This window comes from Danio rerio, chromosome 23, assembly GCF_052040795.2.
Source record: "Danio rerio strain M-AB ecotype USA chromosome 23, GRCz13ab, whole genome shotgun sequence".
Lineage (NCBI taxonomy): Eukaryota > Metazoa > Chordata > Actinopteri > Cypriniformes > Danionidae > Danio > Danio rerio.
In genome coordinates this window covers 12,082,501-12,101,017 of record NC_141043.1, presented here as the reverse complement: position 1 = coordinate 12,101,017, position 18,517 = coordinate 12,082,501, and the positions used below count along the sequence as shown (strand labels likewise).

The 18,517-nt window shown below is 38.4% G+C and overlaps 2 protein-coding genes across 3 annotated transcripts in view; both read right to left on the bottom strand.

Annotated features, from left to right (window-relative positions):
* The window catches only part of LOC147831238 (uncharacterized), a 650,544-nt gene that overhangs the window by 157,244 nt on the left and 474,783 nt on the right, over window positions 1–18,517 (bottom strand). The window lies entirely within an intron of this gene.
* cntn3a.1 (contactin 3a, tandem duplicate 1) overlaps window positions 1–18,517 on the bottom strand; it is a 193,199-nt gene that overhangs the window by 32,250 nt on the left and 142,432 nt on the right. Inside the window, exon 11 of one of the 2 annotated variants that reach the window (XM_087306666.1) lies at window positions 7,864–8,014. In XM_087306666.1, the coding sequence (XP_087162792.1) occupies window positions 7,864–8,014 (151 nt within the window). The remainder of the gene's footprint in view (window positions 1–7,863; window positions 8,015–18,517) is intronic. The other variant, XM_087306667.1, reaches the window with a different exon arrangement.

The following is an 18,517-nucleotide window of genomic DNA, read 5'->3' as shown; positions in this document are numbered from 1 at the left end:
TTTTTAAAAAAAGATATCCTTGCCATGTTTTATTATAAAATCACTGGGCTCCAAAATGACAAAAGAGCACCATAAAAGAATCGTAAAACTAAGAATTTATAAGCAGAGTAGACTGATTTCAAGCCCTCCTCTTTATTCTGTATTTGGCTCTCTGTTGCCAATTTTTCCATCAGTCTGATCTTTCTGTTTTTCTGCAATTTAAGTTTAAAATAGTCAAATGCTGAGGTTATTTTTCTCTGTGCATTAATTAATTAACATTCGATTTCTGAACATACACTACCTAACAAAAGTCTTGTCACCTATCCAAGTTTTAGAAAAAACAAATAATAACTTGACTTCTAGTTGATCATTTGACATCAGAAGGGGCTTATATGAAAGTCAAAGGCGTCTAGATTACCCTTATTTTACCAAAAGAAAATATGATCATGCCTTGATTAATAATTATTTAATTAGGACAGTGAGGTCTGACTTTACTTAGACAGTCATGTCATTTAACAGAAATAATGTACAGTTTAGAGTATAAAGTCATGGTGCAGTGGAAAAATAAATAATATTGTGTATGACTCCCATGAGCTTAGAGGACTGCATCCATACATCACTGCGATGACTCAAATAACTTATTAATAAAGTCATCTGGAATGACAAAGAAAGTATTTTTGCTGGACTCTCAGAGTTCATCAAGGAATTGGATTCTTTTTCCATGCCTCCTCCTCCATCTAACCTCAGACATGCTCAATGATGTCCATATCTTGTGACTGGGCTGGCCAATCCTGGAGCCATCCTGGATTTTCACCTTCTTTGCCTTCCGAAACTTTGATGTGGAGGCTAAAGTACGAGAAGGAGCGCTATCCTGCTGAAGAATTTGCCCTCCTCTGTTGTTTGTAATGTAATGGGCAGCACAAATGTCTTGATACCTCAGGCTGTGGATGTTGCCATCTACTCTGCAGATATTTTGCTTCCCCCAATACTGAATGTAACCCCAAACCATGATTCTTACTTCACCAAACTTTTGTGACAATTTTGGGTCCAAGTGGGTTCCAATATTTCTTCTGCAGCATTTGTGATGATTGGGATGCAGCTCAACAGATGAGTCATCTGAAAAATCTACCTTCTGCCACTATTCCAATTGATCAACTAGAAGTCAGGTTATTATTTGTTGCTCTTACAACGGGGATCGATGACAAGACTTTTGTCAGGTAGTGTACAGTAATACATAATTTCAAGCTAAATCCCGTAAACACATCTAACTGCATCATATATAACAATTATTTTAGACTAAATATATTCCTGTTATTCCTATTCAGTTAGAAGAGCAGAAGGAAAAAGTGAGAATTTGTTTTATGCTGCTTTTATTAATTGTAGTGCAGGGGCCAAAGCTATGAAAAATAGTGAAGAGAAGAGCATAAGATGTGCTTCATTTACACCGTGACCTTTCACTATGCAGTACTCTTCATCACAGCGCTGCTGAAGTAGAAGAAAAAAAATCTGCTCCCGCCATCATGGCAAACACAGCTTGCTTAATTGAGATGCCAATGTTTGCAAGAGTTTAGGAGTCATTTTTAGAAATGGAAGGGAGCTGACATAAGAGTTGCAGCAGGCAAGCGATTTTTATGTCTTGTGTTATTATCTTCAATAGTTTTTACTCTAGAAAGACCAAAATTACACTGCCAACAAGTGGATGATCAAGTGGAAAAAATTGTTTTTTTCTTTTCTAAAAATGTCATCTTGCATGCTAATGGCAGCATTTCAAACTAAAACTTTTTGGTGAACTTTTGCTGTTAATTTTAGGTGCCTGAAAAGTTTCAAAATGCAAGTGGTTTTTTTAGAAATTTGTTTTTTAATTGTGTAAACTACTGTTTAAATATGTGGTTCTGTGAAAACGTCCTTGCACATACAGTTGAGGTCAGAATTAGACCCCTGAATTATTAGTCCCCCCCTGCTTGTTTTTTCGGACACATTTCTAAACATGATAGTTTTAATAACTAATTTCTAATAACTGATTTCTTTTATCTTTGCCATGATGACAGTGAATAATATTTCACTAGATATTTTTCAAGATACTAGTAGACAGGTTAAAGGGCAATGTAAAGGCTTAACTAGGTTAATTAGGTTAACTAGGCAGGCTAGGATAATTAGGCAAATTATTGTATAATTATGGTTTGTTCAGTAGACTTTCAAAAACATATAGCTTAGAGGGGCTAATAATTTAGTTTAAAGTGTTTTTTAAATATTTAAAACTGCTTTTATTCTAGCCGAAATAAAACAAATAAGACTTTCTTCAGAAGAAAAAAATATTATCAGACATACTGTAAAAATTTCCTTGCTCTGTTAAACATCATTTAGAAAAGATTTAAAAAAAAATAAAGGGTGCTAATAATTCTGACTTCAACTGTATAGGCAAGACAAGGCAAACGCATTGTAATGTTAACAACAGTATAACAAGACTCAGCAAAGTCTGCGTGCTGTGTATATAATCCTGAAATCAGTCCATGAGCAGCTTCAGCTGTGTGTTTGCAGTCAAACAGTCAGGATCAGAAACCAGTGTGAGTGAGTGTGTGTGATGCATGACTGGTATTCTAGTCCATATAATGGTGAATTTGTAGTTCTTTGTAATCTGTGTTTAACAGCAATCTGCACAGGTTGGTTCGCTGGTGACCGTGACACTTATAAACCCAAGGGCAAGAGTTCACCAACAAAATGTGTGGCTAAATGATCAAGTAACCATTCCCTTTTACCTTGTTTTTACCCACTTTGAGCTCTTTTGGTTAAACAATGTTTTGTTCAACTTGTATATGTCTAACTGTACATTCAGACCGCAAGCGGCTAGCGCATCAAAGTAGCCGGAAGTCATTCAATTCAATGGGAGCCGGCGCCAATAAATGGCGAGGAGCAGCGCGTTGCATCTTCGCCAGTGTGGACGTCGTGGAGAGTTGAAATCAAGTCAACTTTATGGTAATGAGCTATGACGCAGTTTGGCAGCAAACATTCGGAATGTAGAAGTCCACCGCTTGAGAGTAGTCCAGAGAACACAGTCAATCTGAACTTTGGTTTCGACCACAGTTGTTCCCAAGGGTTTGATTATTATTGCGGTCATCGGATTTCCAATTATTTGCAATGTTTTGTTACTGAAGAATATATTGGCGAGTTACTGATGTGCATTAATATTATAAAAAATTTTTTTCTTCTTTAAAAAAGTGGGAATCTCATGCGACAATGAAAAACAGTATTGCTGCTTCAGAATATTTCAGACATATGGACACATATTGGATAATTAGGTGGAGCAAAGCCACACCACATGCAACTTGATCTTCCGTAGTTAAATTAATTTAATAATAAGTGTACAACATTTTCACGAAAGAAAGCATGTTTGATGCGGTAATGTAACTGATATAATATGCTGCAACAGCCCCTTTAAATACGAATCAATATAGCAAATTTTGACGCTCTCTCCGCCGGAGCTGAAGACAGACAGCGATGTCGCCAGGGTGGCCAGAGTGACCTTTGATGCTCTCACCGCCTTTGGTGTGAACGCACAGTAAGGATTTACAATTGTACATTTCAAAAACCAGACATATGGTCATAAAAATGTGATGTAAAATTCTATTTATTTATACAGTCATGAGAAAAGCTAGAAACTTTAAAACGCAACAATCATATTTGCATAGTGAGAGCATAGAGTCAGCAGATTTCCAACAAGCACTACATTATGAAAGCAGAATTGGCCATAAAGAAATGAAAGCAACATTTTCTTTTTTTTCCCCACATGGTCATTACAGAAGAAGCCAGGAAAGCGATGTTTAATGAGAGCCCCTGTCCCTCTCCTCCAGAGCTAGAGATTGTGGGTGGATGTTCGCACAGGGCTGATGGACAGTGATGGTCACTAATGATTTTCTTTACGGCAGCTTCAGACTCGAGAGTTCAGTGCTGCTCACAATGCCATTCCGCCTAATTCCTCTATGGATTCATCTAAAGTGTATGCTAATGAGAATTCTAGGATGCACTGCCTTACATGCATTAGAAAAACCTATTTAAACTCGAGTCCTTGATCTGGAGGCATTACCAACGAGTAAAAGAGGAGGTTCAGGGCTATTCTCAGGTGCTGTTGCATAAGATCAGATTTTGAATGGGTTGGTTAAACTGCAAGTTTTAGTACATAAATTGTTAGGTATATTGTATATTTAATGTTTATTTTCACCGCTATTCTTTAATATTGATGTCCTTCAATGGAGGCAAGCTATAGATAACTGTTTGACTATTCTAAGAGTTTTGTTACATTTGGTAATGAAAATGGACACTTTCTCATAACTTTATCCTGAATAATAGGTAGTGTTTATGAAAAACAACTATCATGCTCATTGATTTAATTAAAAATGTAGTAGAAAGCGTAAGATTATTTTAAAATATTATTATCATTTAACAATGGTTGTTTCATGTTGTAAGAATCTTTAAAATATAATTTATTCCTGTGATGGAAAGAAAAGTTTTAAGCACAATTTCTTCAGAAATCACTTGTGAACAATTCTTATTATTGAAATTAGTTACACTGCTCACTTTAAGGGAAATCTTAAATATGTTCTAAATATTCTTTGATTTCTAGAAATTTCAATCAATTAATGTTTTTCTTTTCAAAAATATTTAATGTTTGCAAAACATTTTATGAAATATTCATGAAATAAAATTCATAAAATGAAATATACTGTTAAAAAATTAAAGGGAAAACTTGCAGTTGTATCATGTTATTAAAGTGCCCTATCATGTTTTTTATGAGCAGTATAATATGCAAAAATTATTTTAAGATGTGTTCAACATAGCCGCTGTGCTGACACATAGGGTTAGCTCTGTCCTCTTTTTAAAAAATCTCATTTGAATTTAATACAACAGTCACCAAAATTCTATTGCTCTATTTTTAGATGCAAGGCTCACTGGGCTCAACACAAGATCAGCATTCACCACATGATCGCTCTAATCGGAATTATTATTTGCAACTTCGTTTGTTTGTTGGTAGGTTTGCAAACTAGTGTATTTTCATTGCGTCTATCTTAAACTTCAGCCGTTTGCAGTTCTCGAGGTCACAGAAGCTCCCTGTGAGTGTGATCCTAACAAGTTGCAGCTGTAAAGTGTAAGCGCCTTTGCCTCACGTGAGTGTCGCTCCATTGGAAATAAAATAACAAACTTGCCTGCAGGTCGCACATCAGAAGCACAGCTTGGTGAAGCGCAGCATCCCGCCATGCAGCACCATGCATTTTAGAATTCTAAACAGGTTTCTATCAGGGTACACACAACGGCACTTCAAGTCGGTGGCTGTCCGCGGCGCCCAGCCAGGATTCAGGACACTTCATGCTTCTGCCGCGCCACAGAACGCCATCTGAACATGCGAATGTCCATGTCTGGTGTGCTGTGTCGTGGCTCTAAGCATGTCATCCGGTGCTTCAGTCAAAGTTAATTCAGTGTGCGTGGTTATTAGTCTCGGTGTACAACCTCGGAACTTTAAACTAGCACACAGTTAGCTGTAAAACTATACAAATACACAAATGATTGGTTACTCTCTGTTTCGTCTGTGTCCGAGGCGTACATGTACGGCTGAATGCTGATCCTCTCATGCTGCTTCTCTCTGTCTCTACGAAGCTGTGTACATTATAGTAAAAAAACTGAACTGTGTTTTGAACTGAACCTAAACTGGCACACTCAGAAGAACCATAATATTAATATTAAATCATAAAAAGGGGTATACTATGTGCCCTTTAAATAAATCTTGAATTCAAATCTTTAAACAAAACAGTATACAGTAGAGTACATTTTCATGTGTTACTATGTTTCTCTTTATAAACAAATTCAGAAATTCTAGATGCAGATTTAATAAGAACATTTTAATTGAATGCTCAATTTATTTTTAAATGCTTTTAAAGTGTAACCCTAAAATATGCTGTAATATTCTCTAATAAGTTCATTCTATTCAATCATTTTCTATCGGCTTAGTCTCTATTTCAGGTGTCGTCATTTTCTAGTCTCTTTATTAATCAGGGGTTACCACAGCGGAATGAACCACCAACTATTCTGGCATATGTTTTACGCAGTGAATGCCCTTCCAGCTGCAAACCAGTACTGGGAAACATCCAAACACTCTCTTATTCACAGTCTCATACACTACGGACAATTTAGTTTATTCAATTGACCTATGGTGCATATCTTTGGACTGTGGGGTAAACCGGAGAACCCGTAGGAAACCCATGTGAACATGGGGAGATTATGCAAACTCCACAGAGAAAACAATTGACCCAACCGGGACATGAACCAGCAACCTTATTGCTGTAAGGTGACAGTGCTAACCACTGAGTCACCATACCACCTCTCTTATAAATAATAGATGCAAATTCGGGTCATGAGCAGGGCTTCTGCCTGCCCAGTGACTCTGGCTTTGTTGCTAAATGGCTAGCATAGATTTTACTGAGAGAGTAGCTGTGCTTTATGTGCTTTCAAAAGGCTAAAAAACAGCGTAGATTCACTCGATCGTTTCAGAGGTGCACCCAGATCTGTGAGTTCATCAACTCCTCCATAAACTATACCTGGATGATGGAGGCTTTCAGCGGTGCTTTCGACTGAGCCAAGCCCAGTTTGATAAGCTGATTTCAGCTCGTTACACCGACAACAGATGCTATGTCATAATCACGCCCCTACAAGAGAAAGCTCCTGATTGGTTAATGTGGCTTGAATGTCTGCTGAAGTTCAGATTTTCCTACTTGAGCCAAACGCACTAGACGCTCAACTTGCACTGCTTCATTTGCGTGAACCGTGTCATTCACACCATCTCATTTGTGTGAATCACACCGCAGGATTTCTATTCGCATCTTTGCATTGACTTAACATGCAAATCACTCACGCTTGATGCTTCTTCCGTGTCTGATGTGAACACAGCATTACAGACTAATGGTATAAAAAGACACATTTACTGACTTTTAAAACTAAATCCATGGTACCACAAGAGACAAAATTGCAACATTAAAAAAAAAAAAACAATAAATATGGTGTAACATTATATTTTTGAAATTGCTATATTTAATGTAATTTTTTTAAATAATAAATATGCATCAGTGTTATTCATTTATTCAATCATTTTCTTTTTCGACTTTGTCCGTTTATTAATTACTGGTGGCCACAGTGGAATGAACCGCCAACTTATTTACTAACCAGCATATGTTTTACACAGCAGATGCCTTTCCGTCTGCAACCCAGGACTGGGAAACATCCATATACTCTTGCATTCACACCCACACATACACTACGGCCAGTTTAATTTACTCAGTTCACCTATAGCGTATGTGTTTGGACTGTGGGGGAAACTGGAGCACCCCGTGGAAACCCATGCCAACATGGGGAGAACGTGCAAACTCCACACAGAAATGCCAGCTGACCCAGGAAGGGCTCGAACCAGTGACCTTCTTGCTGTGAGGCGACAACACTACCCACTGTGGCACTGTGCTGCCCGCAGCAGTGTTATATATTAACCAAAAAAGAAACTTTATAAAAATGGAAACTAATATTCTTTGTCAATACTTCTACAAAGTAAACTTTTCTCCTAATCACAAGGCTCTGTATTAAAATCCACAGTTTGAATGATCAGTGGTTGGTTGATTATTCAAGTACTGTTGATGCTTTTCTGTTTTTTTCTTTCTTTCCTTCTTTTTTATTTCTAGATCAAGTAAATGCAAATGCAGCGTCTGTTGTGTTGAGACGTTTTGATGTGAATAATCAAGCCTTTGATCAGTAACAACCCACCGCCTGACCTGAATCATATTGCTCTGTCTGTATCACTTTAATAAAGCACTCGTTCTCGGCAGACAAAGTGAAATAGGCTGGTAAAAATACCTGTGGCTCTCTCGCAGGGCCTCCTTGCCCTTCCTCCAGGAGATCATCCCACGTGGGGACATGCGAGGCCTGCACTCAATCAAAACATCTCCACCCTGCCGAGCCAATGTCTGCGCCTTCAGCACACTGTTGGAGAAATCTGGAGCCACTGCTGAGGTGAACAAGAAAACAAGCAGCTTACAAAACTGACTGACAGAGAGACAGACTGACATACTTCAAAAGTAAAATGAGATATACGATGTTCAAAAGTGGCAGTTGTTTAAGGATGTTCACACTTGGCAGATATGGCGGTTCATTTGAATTTGAATTGAATCATGAAAGCTGATATCTAAACTAGGGTTGGGTTGATAGATGATGCCATCATCCATCGTTAATGGCCGATAGACATCATGATGTTGAGCTGGCATTGTGATCCTTTGCCCTGCCCCCGTTGCAGCAGCAACCCACTTGCGAAAATACACACTTAGGCCCCGTTTACACTAGTGCGTATTAGTTTTAAAACGGCGTTTTAGAATGAAAACGATCCGCGTCCACACTCGCGTTTTACCCAGCGTTTCTGAACTGCTCTCCGTCCACACCAAAACGCTGAAAACGCACATCACGTGACCACACACACACACTTTGGCAATCGCTGGAGCCCATCTACCCAGATGAGAGCTCTGCTAGTCGGACTTCTCATCAAGCATCTCCCGCTGGATCTATTCTCACTATATTTATTAAACGTGATATTTCATTCATCTTGTTGTCTTTATCTAACGACATATTCCCTGACTTTGGTCACTGGAATCTATTACTTGTTCTCAGGTAATGTGTTTTGGCTGAGCGCAAAGATAAGTTAATGATTAATGTAACCACCTAGCCTATTCTGTATATTGACTGATCGCTTGCCTTTATTTCCTATAATGTATAAACTTATTGTATGTTATACTTTTATAATGGCCATTATCGATTATTAAAACTGATATTCAGCAAAAGAGAGGGTGTGTTTCGTATTTTCACTGAAATTGAAAGGAGTTGTTATCGGCTCCGTTTTGTTATAAATATGCACACAGTGAAGATGGACGCTCATGCAGCACGACGCCTCAACATTTCTGCTGTCTGTTTAGTTGTTAATATTAAAATAAAAATAGGCAGTTCCTTATATCAAGTTTACATTTTATTGTTGAGAAAGTGAAACAACGTAGCCAAGGTGATGTGAATGAAGTTATAAAGTACACTGTTCCCTGTGAAGATTGACGCGTGTCCTCGGTATGTTTTCCATATCAAACTGAGAAGAAGAGATGCAGCCTTGATCAAACTTGCGAAGTCTGAACTTACACGGAGAAGATTCAGGACTGAACTGTGTGTTAGGCTACTTAATATTGAGGAAAAGCCCCAATCAGAGAGGCGAATGTCTGCAGCCCCGCCTCCGTTTTCAGATATCTCCGTCTTTCCCCATCCACACTGAGACAGAGCTGCAGCGTTTTAGAATGAAAACGCCCTCTCCAGCGTTTTCGAAACGCTCCGTTTTCGGCGCTCGAGAACTCCGGCGTAGTGTGGACGGATGGCGTAACCGTAGCAAAACTTATGCGTTTTCAAACTAAAACGCATTAGTGTAAACGGGGCCTTAGGCCCTGTTTACACTAATACATCTTACTTTTAAAATGGCATTTTGTAATGAAAATGATCCACGTCCACACTGGCGTTTCACCTAGCATTTCTGAAAAACCCTCCTTCCATGCTATACTGCTGAAAACACACATCACGTGACCACACACACTTGATATTTAATTATTCTTGTCTCTGTCTAATGACTCTTGTAAATCTATCAGGTAACGTGTCACAGTGTCTGTACACTGCTTCATTCTTTCGTTTTAACGCTTGTACTTAGTAATTTTAGGGAAAACCTCAGATACTGTTGGTTCATTCCTGTTGGTTATGCACATTTTTTGCCAACCAAGTTTGTCAACGCCTGCAGAGTCCTGCAGAAAAAGTAATCGACAGGTGTGTAACTGATCCTTATTTATTTATGATTTAGTTATGGATAAAACAAAGATCATGCGAGTCAGGTAGTTGAAAGTGTAGACTACAAATAATTAAATCATTATGAACTAATTTTTTATTCTTAAACGATTAATTTACCCCTGCCCACAATGACGATGCCATCATTCATCACAATGTTTCATGTTAGAAATTGTACGATGCCAAATTGGTCTACATCGCCCAACTCTAATCAGAGCAGATTTGAACACCAAGCAAGCACTGAGAATGCAGAAAATATGGTTCTTAAGGCCTGTTTACAACAGGATGTTTTTTGCTCACAATTTTCACAAACGTTTAATCACTCTTGAAATAACAAAGAGATGACAATGTGATTGTGTATACCAACTCGCAAAACGCCAGGCGCAAAAGAGAGGATCCAAAAACAACTGTTGAATTCTATTGTTCCATTCTTATGCATTTTATTTTATCATTAGTCTGACATCTTGATAAACTCTTTGTAAATACATATGTGTCGGCATCAATAAAAGACTTTTAAGTAACAATATCTTGTACAAGTTGGGATTCAAACTCAGGTCACTCGAATCACAGTCACATTATACCCATGCATGATCCACTAGGCTATGGGAGATTGTGGTTTAGTTTCCAACCCTGTCAATCAAACGCAGATTCGAAAGGGGTTTAAACAAAGTTGTTTGGCAACAGTGAGTATATGAATATGACCTTTAATAGTAAAAAATATCTAAATTTTATTTTTATAATCACACGTCATAAAAACAGTCTGCAGAAACGCTTAGTTTTAAAAATTGCTTTATTTTAAGGTTTTTTGTATATATACAAACAGAACAAGAACGAATAAGACATAATAAAGACAATATAGAAAGAAAACAAAAAAAGAAAAGAGACAAACACACACACACACACACACGCACGCACGCACGCACGCACGCACACACACACACACACACACACACACACACACACACACACACGCACACGCACACGCACACGCACACACACACACACATCATAGTCAAAAAACAACATACAATCAATACTAGAGAGGGTATATAACTTAAACCTCAAAGTGGTCACTGGATTGTTCTTGAGATATAGATTTGTCAAATAAATAAAGACATTTACCCCAAGTAGCCAAACATTTTCTTATAGAGCAAGTCCTTAAAAATCAAAGCCTCTCCATCTGAATAACAGATATCATTTCAGAAATCCAGTTCTGCAAAGAGGGTGTACAGTTGATTTCTGATTATTAAGCACTAGTCTTTTAGCCTCCACCAAGCCTTGCATTAAAGACTCATGCATTGTTTGAAGAACAGAAGATCTGGTATCTGGCATCTGGTAGAAAAGTTCTGCTATAAGCCTTGGAGTACCAGTCAAATAGGTTTGTTTAGAATCTGTTCAGTAAGAGGTAGAGCCAAAAGGTGTGAGCAACCATGTCCTCTGCTGTCTTGCATCTATTGCACATTGGTGTGACAGAAGGAAAGATTCTATGAAGCTTGGCTTTAGTGTAGTGTAGACAATGTATGACCTTGAATTGAATCAGTTGGTGTCTGCTGTTGACTGAGCACGACTGTATTGAAGTCAAACAATTGTCACATGTGTCTGCAGAGAGTTTCCCAAATCTTTTTCCCAGGCAACTTTAAATCTCATAGAGTATACTGTAACACATTTCAAATAAACACACATTTAGAAGTAAAATGTGTAAAATCAGAGGGGTTCGTAAAGATATAATAAAACACATATTTTCTGGACAGAGTTAGAAACTAGGAATTTTACATTTTACAAAATGCCTGATTTGCAAATCCTTTTCAAAAAGGGAAAAATGTGTATGAGGTAGATCAAATTTTTCCCTTAATTGACTGAACGCATAAACACCTTGATTGACATTTTCCCTTTGTACGCATTATTAGAGAGAGAAAGCCCCACACATTAGTGATGATCTATTGCTTATTAGCATAGGACGATAGTCTTGTTTTTGAATCCATCACTATGCTTTTGTAGCTCCGCCTTGTTTTGAAAAAAAAAAGGCTGGGCGTACAATGTCATATGAATTTAAAGCGAGCCACCAAAATGACATAATTTGGCTCAGAGCCTAAAATGGGGCAGTTTCAAAGAGTTATAAAACATTATTTGTTGAGTAATTTAAGCTGAAACTTTACATACACACTACAGGGAAATCAGAGACTTATTTTAGATCTAGCAAAATGGGGCATAATATGGGACACACATATATAAGGAAACATCCAGTAAAAAAAAAAAAAAATGTTAGTTTTGTTACTTTTTTCCAATTTTCAAAAACTGAGAGCTCTCCTGTCCCTGTGTTGAGAAAAAATTGTAAGTGCAGATGCAGTGGTGAAAGGTTTGTTTGAGTTACATCATTAACTACTCAGACATGACTTCGCCTTAATTTACTTAATTGCTTTAAACAGTATATAATTTTTGGTATTAAAGGACCTTAATTGTCTATCGTGAGTAGGTGCAGAAGCAGTATCACTTAAGCTTCATTCACACTTCACATTCACAGTCTTTGCATTGATCACTTGGGTCAGCCTGCCGGTGACTTTCTCACACCTGCAGCTTTTCCACGATGGACGTCCAGTGTTCTCCAGCCTCCGGCACCTAGGCAACAGCTCTGCACAAAAAGTTTGTCCAGAAGAGAATTGTTCGAGCCCAACAGAGTCTGTTTTCTCTCGAGGTTTTTGTTTTTCCTTCACTTATGTTAGTTGGTAAGGTTTGTTCCTTGCCACTGTCGTCACTGGCTTGCTTGGTTGGGACTTGTGGAGATGCGCATCAATGGATTTGCTCTTCAGTATTTGGACTTTCAGCAGTGAAATTTAAACCACACTTAACTGAAGTAAAATGATCTTCAACTCTGAAAACTGGAATGACACAGTTTCAATTTACTAGAACAGAAATATTACAGGAATAAAGATGAACTGAATTGAACTACGAGTGGCTCACAGCAGCAAATTGACAAGCGTTCTTTCATTTCTAAAGAGAGTGAGCGTCTTCCGGCAACCTCCGTTTACGCAAGCAACAGCGACCGTTGGTGACCAGGGGCCTCATGTACAAAGACTTACATTGAATTCACACAACAATATTTACAATTTTGTGCGTACGCAGTAAAAAAAAAAAAAATAGATGTATGAAACACTGCGTATGCGGAATCCCACGCATATTCTCTTTGTACATCCAAATTAAAGTGAAACTGAATGCATGTACACAAGCGCAAAACCCCTCCCTGCCTCCTCCCCCTAATAAATATGGTAATGACTTTACTTTGGCAAAACCAAATAAAAAAGCAATGGCAAAAGCAAGCAAAAACAGAAACTCTGAACCGAATTTGAATTGGAGGTGAACCTATCGGAGGTAGACCAGTGTTATTTGCAAGTTTGCCCATCGGAATTAATAACATAAGAAAAAACTAAAGTGGGAAAGTTTAGCTGTCACAGTTAATGTGGTTGGGTCTGAACAGCGTACACCTGAAGTGGCACACCTCGTAGGACATCAGCAGCAGATGTGGCGTAGCTCATCAAGCACATGGCAACATGTTTTGACACTATCTGTCAGGGTTCTGCCACTCTGGTCTTGTAAATTCCTGTTTTGGTGGCAGAGCTCAGACACTAGCCATGTCTGGTCCTGTTTCTGTCTCTGAGTGTACGCAGAGTGTGCGCGCTCCCGCTTGATGCGGCCGCGAGTGCTCTGCGTCCTTCAGACGCACGCACTCTTGTACTCGTGTTTGTGTTTTCGTCTGTCTGCAGTGTGGTGTTTCATTCCCAGCGTCTCAGTCTAGTTGGTTTCGGTTCTGGTCGGCGCTGGGATGAAGCATGCACGCTGCGTGTGTGAGTGCACGGTGAGTGTTTTTAATTATCGTGTGCTCGTGTCTTGCGTCTGTTGTCAAAGCACGTGGCTATGTGTTTACATTGTGGTCACGTGCTTTTGTCGTGTGCTTCGGTGTTGTGCTTGTGTTGTCTTGAACACGCAGTTAATGAGTTCTCATTGGCTGCGTGTTCTAGTCTCGTTTTATGTGAGCGCATGGCTTGTGTTGTCTCTCTGTGTCATGCGCTCTCCCGTCTATTGTCTAGTCCCACCCTCCTTGTTAACCCATTATTAGTTAATTATGTTCATCTGTTTGTGTGTTAATTTCCTACAGTTTAAAAACCCCTCATGTCTGCTGTCCTGTGTGAGTTCGTCATCACATGTTGTCTTTACCTGTCCTGCTGTGTCCAGCCTTGCCTTGTTGTGCCTACCCAGTCAAGTTTGTTTGTTTGTTTGTTTATTTGTTTTATTAGTGTTTTCACCCTCGGGGTTGTTTATTTTGCATTTTATTTTATTTTTATTATTTAATAAAATCCTATTTACTCTGCGCTTGGGTCCTCGCTCCTTTTTCCCCTCACCGAACGTGACACAATCATTCATGAACCCGGTTCAAATCAAGCCTCTGATGAACTCATTCTTCTTTTTTCCCCCATTACATATCAGATTTTCCCAACTCTTCATCATGAGGAAGACAAGTAGGACTCATTATGAAGTGTGTGTATTATGTTAAATGCATTTGAGCATCACATATTATTTGCTCATTTATTGAATTGAAATGTTTCAGATTCAATTAGTCTATGCAAATTCATCTTCAAATCATGCCTTGTATGTGCAATGTACGTGCAGTTGACTGCTCCGATTACATTGGGAAAACCAGTGATCGCTGCAAGTTGCACTATAATGTTTGGCTGGTCAACTGTGTGGTATGGAAACCTTATATAAATCAAATCAAATCAAATTCAGTCCCCTATAGGTGCCATTGCACGGCTTAAAGATACTTTGTAGTGTGCAATTTCACACAATTGCCTCTAGGAGTCGCCAATCGAAATGAAAAAAACACTAACAAGAAATGCAGGTATGCCAGTTATGAAGTTGGTGTGGACCAATGCACATTCTCACTTTCATTTCATCGTTAGTGAATCCAAATGTGAGCATGAAACCTGGTGTACGCAAAGTTTTTTTTGTGTACGCACCGTTGATACATGAGGGCCCAGGTGTACGTGTCGAGTGACGTGACAAAGTTGAGAATCTTTCAGCTTCATGCAAAATGAAGAATGACTTTCTTGAGTGACAGCCAATAGGAGCACTAGTAGAGCTCACGTGATTGTCTCTCTCAGCTTGCTCCGAGGTTGTATTCTTCATGCTGTGGACCTACACAGACCTGCGTTTGCTAGGCAAACTACAAAGGCAGCTACAAAGTTGCTGCTTGTGTGAATGAGGCATTAATGTGAATAAAAATGTGAAATGCAAACTCATTATTGCTGAAAAACTTATCTTTTTATACAGTACATCCTATTATTAATGCTATGCAAAGAGACAACACTGGTGAAAATTTTGTTTGAGTTGCGTCATCAACTATTGAGAGATTCCTTCATATTTCCACTTTACTCAGTATATAATTTTTAGTATTAAAGGACCTTAAGTATCAAAAAGTTTATATAATTACAAACAAGCAAGCCCAGATGGATAAATTAACACAAAAGTAACATAATACATTATTATCGCAAGATTGTATTATATTACTTTAAAAATATTACCCATCACTGGTGATGTTGCCCATTACAGTTCAATAAAGGTGTCAGAAATGCATCGGCTTGCCACAATTTTAATTTGCCACAAGTTTCATTTGGAGGAACATCTGCTGCTGTTAACACTCATTTACATACTTTATAAGCTCTTCACCAGTTCTTAACTTATAAAAGCATGATCGCATGAACATTTAGCCCAGCACTCAGCATTGTTTCAGATGTTTGGAAAGTTCTGTTGCATAATATATCATAAAAACTTTTCTTTTTATGAGCTAAATCAACAGCATACTCATCAGAAATAAATTGAGACAGTATGGTGTTAATAAGGCTGATTACAGTAGAAATGAACTCATAATTGATCAAATTTGACTAATCATGTAATTTCCTGTCTATTACACCCTCTGTCCAACTGCATTTATGTAGAATATACAGCAGCAATATTTGATGAACAGAACAAGTTTATTTGATACTGAAACATATTCATCCATTATTATTATTATTATTATTATTATCATTATTATTATTATTATTATTATTATTATTATTAGTCCCCAGACAATTCCTTAATAAATTTATAGATAGATGGATGAATGAATGAATGAATCAGTGAATCAATGAATGAATGAATCAATCAATCTACGTAACACCTGGCATTCACTTCAAAGAGTTAAATTTTAGTCTCATCGGACCAGAGAATTTGGTTTCTTATGTCCTGAGATAGAGCTGAATATCTTTGCCCAAACCCGACGGGTTCGGGCTAAATTTCATTCATTTTAGACGGGTTCGAGCTTGCGCAGTAAATGAACAGTCATGTGATGCATTTGGATTAGCATGAGAAAGTAATCTATTTGTTTGTAACAACATTAAAATCTATCCTTGAAAAGGTGAAATAAATGATGACGGAGAAGTCAAAAAGAGCTAATTTTCACTGCGGTGAGGCCAGCTGCCAGTTTAACGGCCATTCTAGCCGCCAAAGTATTTTGTCAGTCGCTCATACACTGCGTATTACGGTAGAGAGCTAAACATCGATGCACAGCTGACAGGGAAGATGACGAGGTCACTTGCTACATTGAAACCGCTGTCATAAAAATTACATGAGTGTTCTTGGATGGTGGAAGATAAACAAACAATCCTGTTCAAAACTTGCAAAATTAACTAGAACAGTAGTATGCAGCAGAGAAAGTGTGTTTAGTGCTGCTGGATGCACCATCAGTGAGCGCAGAACTGTGCTAAAGCCATTTACAGTGGATTCAATAATGTTCCTCCATAACTTTTCAAATTTTCAAATTATAACTAAATATTAATTAAACCATAAAATCATATTGTAGTCAGGTTATATAGGCTAATATTGCCATTATTATTTTATTATTCAGCTTCACCGTCGCCCTAATACCAGATTGTGAAGAAAAGTGGTGACAAATTTTATTCTTTATCTTATTTTCGTTATTGTCAAATACCCTTCATAATTTATCATTTGTTTTAATTTAGCCTAGGCCTATTTAGAGTACTGAGATGTTACGATGTTACAGAGGACTTATTTTGTTTCCTTGTTCCTACTTCCAAGTGGCCTATAGCCTATATTTGTTAAGAATAAATAATGTTAAAACACATATAAATGACTTATTCATAATAAAACGCAAAAGAGCTGTGTGTATGTGCACATTTGAACAATGTCCGGCTGTAAACGGGTTCAGGCTTTATAAAGCGATCAATCAAAATGTACTTGTTGAGCTCGGGCCCTATTGGACCTAACTTTTATGGCCCGATTATATCTCTTGTCTGAGAGTCCTTCAGATGCCTTTTGGCAAAATCTAGGCGGGAGTGGCTTCTGCCTGGCCACTCTACCATACAGGCCTGATTGGTGGATTGTTGCACAGATGCTTGTCCTTCTGTAAGGTTCTCCTCTCTCCACAGAGGAACACTGGGGCTCAGACAGAGTGACCATATAGATCACCTCACTGACTAAGGCTATGTTCAAACTGCCAGGCTTAGTGCTCAAATTTTTTCTCAGATCTAATTTTTTTTTTCACACGGCTGTTGCTTTTTGCAACAGATCATGGTCTTAAACTGACCCGCATGCGCAGAAGGACATTACGGAGAGCACAAAATGTCTAATTATGCACACGTGATATTGTATGAATTAAGCACGTTGTCAGAAAATGCTTATACGATTATTGCCCTTCTCACAGACAACCGTGGTGTGTTTCATAAACTGTGAATGATTGTTCTGCTACTTCTAATGTGTATTTCAGCATTTGAAATCTAAAATAAGTCTCTTGCGATTGAAAACACTAATCATTTGTGATTTATGACAACTGCGGTGCGTGTTTGTTTGATCACCGGTGTAGTGATCTCATCAAGGGTTAATGAGCAGCCACAGACTAAACTGTGAAGGCAGAGTTGTTTTTTCTACATTTGCAGAGTTATTTCATTTTACTTCGTTATAAACAGCAGACACGTACAGAAGGGGAGTTTTTACTCTCAGAGAAAGTTCTCCCTCCTTTGCACAATTTCAATCCGCAACACGGATGACGCTCTTAAGCTTCGCGATTAACCCGTGCCCCAATCATTAACAAGCACCAGCTTTGCCTCCAAAATCTTTTTCAAAATGAACAACCAACTTTTTTTGTGGTAAAGTAATTGCCATGTGTGCTATTCTACTATGCTGCTGAGGAGTAGATGATGTCTGCAGCACAGAATGATGACACATGTCGCTCGAATATTATGTAAAAGTCACATGAAATCCGACATAATCATTTAGACTGTGGTTGCATTGCAAAACATCCGTTCTGTGTCTGATTTTAGACTACATATGAAAGTGGCACAGATCTGACCTGAAAAGATCAGATTCCATGTGGTTTGGGCTGTTCACACTATCATCACCTGAGTCACATGTGGGTAAAAAAAATCTGATTCGGGCCACATTTGGCTGCAGTGTGAACGCAGCCTAAGGCCATTCTCCCCTGAATTACTCAGCTTAGATGGCCAGCCAGCTCTAGGAAGAGACCTGGGGCCTCATGTATCAACGCTGCGTACGCACAAAAACATTGCGTACGCAAGGTTTCACGCTCAGAATCGCTCACGTTTGG